Here is a 6,769-nt window from a genome sequence, read left to right on the forward strand (position 1 = left end):
AAATGCCAAGTGGCAGGTTGAATCTTTGAAAATAAACTCGAAGGATCATGAACCAGAGGTTGCCAGTTTGAGGCGATTGGCAAGAGATGTGACAAAAACCATTTTTAAAAGTACCGTGCGTGGTTAGGATCTGAAATGTGCTGCCCGAGGGCATGGTGGAGGCAGATTGAATCATGGTGAGTTGGATAAGTTTCTGAAGAGAATTTTCATGGCTGCAAGGAAAGCGTGGGAGAGTGAGACTAGCTGAGTTGCTCCTGCAGTGAGCCAGCATAGAAATGATGGGCCAAATAGCCTCCCAGTGCTGTAACCATTCGTGATTCTATTCTATAAGTAGCCTATTTTAGCTCAAAGCTTGACGTTCATGGAATCCTACAATGTTAGAATGTTAAATGTGGCCATAACCGACAAATGCATCCAACAGTTTATTATGCTGCAAATGTTCTTTTAGGATGCCATTTTCAGTTTAATTTGCTGATGAGTAAGTAAATGGGAGGCAAAATCTTTCTGTAGAAGGTTAGCTTCCATCCTCTTTGCAAGTTTTGAGTGCGCAAAATTGCATCTGGATGGACGATTTTATTTAATCTAAAATCTGTACCTCTGGGCTAACGTCTCCCTGTATTTGAGTTAGCGAGCTCTTGGAGACACTGCGTAAGTCACAGCCCACAACCTTTTGCCATATACAAAAGGCAGTGTAAATTCACAGGAAGATTACTTCAGCCCTTTATCCCCAAGGTTAGTTGGTCACCCGCTCCAAGCAACGTCGCATTGTTACTCCATCCCAGTTGTGAAATGAATATTCAAAATGATTAAAGTGCATTTATCATTGACACCTTGCCTGCAATCCTTCAGGATTTCCTTGGGTCTACTCTGAAATACTATCAGGCAGAGTTGGCTGCTGTTGATTTTGGCAAAGATGAAACTCGACAACAGATCAATTCCTGGACTGAAGCACAGACTGAAGGCAAGTCTCGGCGCGATTCTACCCCTCCACTGTTGTCAGAAGTTATCTGACTGCTTTTCTGGCATCCAGCCCTGGATCAGCAGAAATTCCCTCCCAATTAAATTCTGGGATTTCTTCAATGCAATCACGCCTTTCCTATAGTGTGGCCACCAGAATTGTACACATTACTCCAGCTGCGGCCTAACTAATGTCTTGTATAATTTAACCATAACCCCTTTGCTCTTGTATTCTATTCCTTTCCTAATAAAGTTCAGAGTACTATATGCTTTATTAACTGCTCTCTCCACCTGTCCTGTTACCTTCAATAATCAATGCATGGATACACCCAGATTTCCCCTACTCCTGCACCGTCTTAAGAATTATTTTATTTTATCTGTCCATGTTCTTCCCTCCAAAATGCAACACCTCACATTTTTCCATATTAAGCTCTATCTGCCCAACTTGTCTGTCTTTTCTATATTGTCTTCCTCACAGTTTACGATGCTTCCAGGTTTTCTCATTTGAACTTGCCCCCTGCACGCCAAGATCCAGATCCTAATATATATCAGGAAAAGCTAGGGTCCCAACACCGACTCCACTACGCATTTTCCTCCAGTCCAAAATGTATTCATTGACCATTGCTCTCTGCCTCCAATTATTCAGACAATTTTGTATCCATGTTGCTACTGTCCCTCTTATTCCATGAGCTTTCACTTGTTTCACACTTCCGCTGTGTGGCATTGTATCAAGTGCCTTCCGATAGTCCATGTACACCGCATCAACAACATTACCCTCATCAACCCTTTCCATGACCTTCTCAAAAAAAGTATTTCCCCTTTAGAAATCCATGCTATTTCTTTTTAATCAATACATTTCTCCACGTAATTAATTCTGATAATTATTTCTCGAAGCTCCCCCATCACTGAGGTCAAACTGACTGGCCTGTAATTACTTGACGTTTAATCACTTTAGCTCATGACTTTGTCATTCATTGGTTATGTTTTCTTTTTCATTTATCTTTGATCTGACAATGTAAACGGGTCTCTCTTATTATCCTCCAGGCAAGATCAAGAATCTCCTCGCTCCAGGAACTGTTGACCACCTCACCAAGCTTGTCCTTGTGAATGCCATTTATTTCAAAGGAAACTGGGAGAGGAAATTCCAGGAAGAAAATACCTACGATGGAGAATTTCTAATAAGCCAGGTGATGTGAGAGAAACTCTGAGTGACAGTCTGATCAACAAATACTCAAATTGGGACTCTAGCAGAATATTACAGAAGTCCCCCTCCACCACACCCCATAAACTCATAGGATAAGTTAACGTATTTGTAATTGTCCTCTTCCCATGTGGTGGTACATGGGACAATGCCACCAGTGCATTCTTAGATGATAAGAAGTGGAATTAGGCCATTCAGCCCCTCGAGCCTGCTCTCCCTTTCAATAAGATCATGACTGATCTGTGACCTTAACTCTACTTTCCCTCTGACTCCTTGTACCCCTCATCGATGGAAAATCTCTCTAACTGAGCCTTGAGTACATTCAATGGCCCAACCCCCACTGCTCGCTGGGAAAGAGAATTCCAAAGGACTTTCTGCAAAGAAATTCCTCTTCATCCCTTATTTTCTTAAGCTTTAGTGAAAGAGAGAATTAGAAATTCCTACTCCCTTCCCTGAACGATTATGATCAAAATAGAGCGTTGTAATGACCCATAAACACATACCAAGAGTCACTTGTGACAACATCAATTTGCTGCTGAAGTGGGTGTGACAGATTTCGAACTCTCTCAACAATTTGTACAGCTGCTTTTAAAAAAAAGACTTTTTTTTGTTGCAGCTTTTCCTCTTGTACTCATCAGGTCAAGTGTAAGAATGCCTGAATCTAAACTCCCTCAACAATTCACACTCCTGCTTGGGGAAAAAAAATACACCAGCACCAAGTATATGTGTAGCAACTTTCTGAAATAATAATTAAAGGTGGGTCATTGAATTAAATTTGACGCTTGGTCGTTCACAGCTTTCACTAACTCTGCTGGTTTCACTAACGCAGCAGAAGTCTCATTTTATCCTGTGTACGGAATAGGAGGATCTGGTACTTAAAGGGTTAACATGGGACGGAGTACAGTACTGTCCACACAATGATGAAAGGAGACACATGACTTAGAGCGAGGACCAGTCTAGAGATGAGAAGCAATGTATTAGGACCTAGTATGGAATTGAGATCTACTGTAAAATGTACATAGTGCATGGCACAATGGTTAGCACTGCTGCCTCACAGCACCAGGGACCCAGGTTCAATTCTAGCCTTGGGTCACTCTCAATTTGCAGTTTGCATTTTCTCCTCGTGTCTATGTGGGTTTCCTCTGGATGCTCTGGTTTCCTCCCACAGTTCAAAATGTGCAGGTTAGGTTGATTAGCCATGCTAAATTGACCCTTAGTGTCAGGGGGGATTAGGGTAAAGGTATGTCGGGAATGAGGCCTGGGTGGGATTGTGATTGGTGCAGACATGATAGACTGAATGGCCGCCTCCTGTACTGTAGGGATTCTACGAATAGTTGGGTGCCGTTAATGAAATCTTCCCTGTAACTTGTACAAGACTGCTTTGTGATGTCCAAACTCTATATCTTCCAAGAGTAGCATCACCAAAACATATCATGGAGCCGTTAATGAGCTCCATCAAGACGGGCATTGTGGGGAACCTCTGCTATCAAAAGTGATTTTTAAAAAATATATATATATATTTTCGCTTCTCTGTGAAACCTAAAGCTAGGTTTGCTGCTGGCAGTGAAAATTGTTTTTCAATTCACCAGCGTTCTACTGCTGAAATAGGCCAAATTTTCACTTTATTTTTTACACATTTAAAATAAGCCCTGGGCCTTAATAGTAGTCTCTGTTTAGCTGGCAGGGGATGAAGCTAGTCTATTGTACTTGGGGATGTGCTGACCTTTGTGATATGGTTTGCCTGAGGTAGGGTGGAGTAAAAGATCAGGGTAGCCACTGAAGTTAAACCAAGGCAGTTTTTCAAAACCAGCTCAGCCTTTTGGCTAAGATGAAGTGTCAGATCAAACCCAGCAGGGGGTGCAGTGCCCCAGCTTTGATCTTGTTTGTCCTTCATGTATTGGATTCAATTTGATCAGGTTTATTGGCTGGAATAAAAGTGCTGAAAGGTACCAATTTTTAAAAAAAAGAGTAGTCTCTAAATCCTGAGCTTATCTAAATCTCTCCTACCTGGATTCTAAACTTGTCCCAAGCCTTTCTCACCCATCACTCCTGTTCCTGCTGATCTCCATTTGCTCCTGTTCAAATCACGTCCCATTTAAAATTTCTAATGCTTGGGCTGGATTTTATCACTTTCCCAACATGCAGCCTGACCGATGTCGGGTTTGCAACGCAACATCACTCCAATTTCGGATTACTGCAGAACCAAAGCCACACGTGGAAGTTGGAAGCCCACCTTCTATCCTTAACCAGTTAGCAAGCTTGTTTTTTAAAAACTCCAATCACGTGTGATGTTCTGTTGCCCACTCCATTTCTTGGGCATTGGACGGGAAAAAGTTCTGGGAGTGCTTTGAGGTGGCGAGCGGCACAGTGGTTAGCACTGCTCCCTCACAGCGCCGGGGACCCGGTTCAATTCCTGGTTTGGGTCACTATCTGTGCGGAGTCTGCACATTTTTCTCCATGTCTGTGTGGGTTTCCTCCGGATGTTCCAGTTTCCTCCCACAGTCTGAAAGACGTGCGAGTTAGGTGCATTGGCCACGCTAAATTCTCCCTTAGTGTACCCGAACAATCGCCAGAGTGTAGCAACTAGGGGATTTTCACAGTAATTTCCTTGCAGTGTTAATGTAAGCCTAATTTGCGACACTAATAAATGAACTTAAACTTAATGAAAAGGCCTGCCAGATGGGACCAGGGCTACAAGTGGCATCTGACTCTGTCAGTGAAAGTGGCAATTTGTATGTGTTTAGACTTTTATTTGGTATTTTGAGGTGAACTTGGGAAATGAGGAGAGAGTGGGAGAGCAGGAGTCCTTTAAATTGGCCCTGGCCAACTTCTGATGATGGCATGTTGCCCCTCTCCCGCATGCCATTCTATCAAGCATGGAGCATTCCCCTTCACACCACTAATTGTTCGCCTTCCTGCCAGCCAGCCACTAATCGGAAATTGATGGCTTCTGGATCCCAATGGGATAATGGGAAGAGGTAGACAATCCGCCATGTTCTGTTTGAATGGTGGAACAGGCTTGATGGGCCGAATGGTCACTCCTGCTTCAATTTCTGGTGTTATGACACCAGGGTTACTTGCCATGTGAATGATCTCCAATGGGAACCTTTGAAATTTTTATGCTCCCTCCGGACCAAATTGAATTAATTATGCAATGGAAACCGTGACAGTGGCTAACCTTAGTGGCGATGTTCGATCTTGGAGAGCTTTGCTAGTCTGTAACTTTCTACCAGTTTGCATAACCCCGTTAATAAGGGGGAACTGGATTTCCAGCCGGACTTTTTTTAATCCTGGATTCTCATCCTCAACAAAAGATCCCTTTGGTCTCCAAAGCCTAGTTCACAAGGTCAGGTTCTGAAAAATTTTTAAATTTAATTGTTGATCGGGATGTTTGATCCACCTTGGATCCAAGAACAAAATTCCCCTATCATTCATTCCTCTACCAGGAAAGGTGATTTTAAGTTCTTTGCCCACCATGCTTCCTGTTGCTGGCGGGACTGGAAGGTTTCAGCCGATTTAGTTTTATTATGTTTGTTGAGGAGCAGCATCGAATCAGAACCAAGGGTGAATTCAATGCCAACTTAAGTTATTAAAAGTACCTGAAATAAGAGAAATCAAGGGAAAAATGAAAGACATCGCCAAGAACAATTAAAACCTGAAGGAATGGAGCCCCGCAAAGTTGAGTTTGTGCCAGAGAGGTTGCTTGGTTGTAATTTGCACAATTATAAAGGGTACTTGTACTGGAATGCAAAAGCTAACAGGGCATCTCTGATTGCAACTTTCACATTGCTGTGTTTAATGTTACTTGTTCAGTGACCAGAAGTACCCCTCTGAGTTACACTTTAATTCAGCGCCATCTGATCTCCCCCATTAAGCTCTAGCAGTATGTGCTCAAATTGGAAGGAATTGGTAAGTGATACCACTCCAGGATCTGCGCTGTGACATCAATAGTTCCGTATATATTGATTAATGACTAGGCTAACACAATGAGAATGCTATAACTGAATTTGTTAATGACACAATTGTACATTAGTGTTAATAAGGAGCATAAAAGTGCAAAGAGATATCAATAAATGGGCAAGACTATGGTGGATAGATTTCAATCCGTACAAGTGAGGTCATTCACCTTGGAGCAAAAAAAAACCTAATACTCAAGATGAAAAGCTCAGGAGTGGCAGGGGTATGGAGAGATTTGGGAGATAATGTGTACGTGAGTCTCTGAAATATAGCAGACGAGTACAAAAATATCTGAAAGACTATTGGAACATTGACTTTATTCTGGCTTGCCAGACACACACATGTTGCTACCCCTATACAAAGCCCTATTTATATCACATCTGGGGAGTACAGTTCTGGGCACTACGCCTTTTAGAAGGATATATTGATCTTGGAAAAAGAGTAATGTCGATTCAGCAGAGTTATCAGGGTTCCAAAGGTTGGGCTATATGAACCAGACTATTATACGCAGTGAATGTACTGCTAAAGTACTTAATAGGCTGCAAGATGTTCTGGGGCATGTTGAGGTTATGAAAGATGATGTGTTTTTTTTTAAGGCTTATATTTCTTTAAATACAGAAGGTTTGGAAGCGATTTGATTTGAAGGTTCTTTGT

General features: G+C 42.2%; 1 protein-coding gene across 4 annotated transcripts in view; it reads left to right on the top strand.

Moving 5' to 3' along the window:
• Positions 1–6,769, top strand: part of LOC145352563 (leukocyte elastase inhibitor-like) — a 37,513-nt gene that overhangs the window by 24,296 nt on the left and 6,448 nt on the right. For all 4 annotated transcript variants that reach the window (XM_080202598.1, XM_080202616.1, XM_080202607.1 and 1 more), the window contains exons 4-5: positions 850–961; positions 2,002–2,144. In XM_080202598.1, the coding sequence (XP_080058724.1) occupies positions 850–961; positions 2,002–2,144 (255 nt within the window). The remainder of the gene's footprint in view (positions 1–849; positions 962–2,001; positions 2,145–6,769) is intronic.

The sequence above is a fragment of the Carcharhinus amblyrhynchos genome, chromosome 2 (assembly GCF_965287045.1).
Source record: "Carcharhinus amblyrhynchos chromosome 2, sCarAmb.v2.hapA, whole genome shotgun sequence".
Classification (NCBI taxonomy): domain Eukaryota; kingdom Metazoa; phylum Chordata; class Chondrichthyes; order Carcharhiniformes; family Carcharhinidae; genus Carcharhinus; species Carcharhinus amblyrhynchos.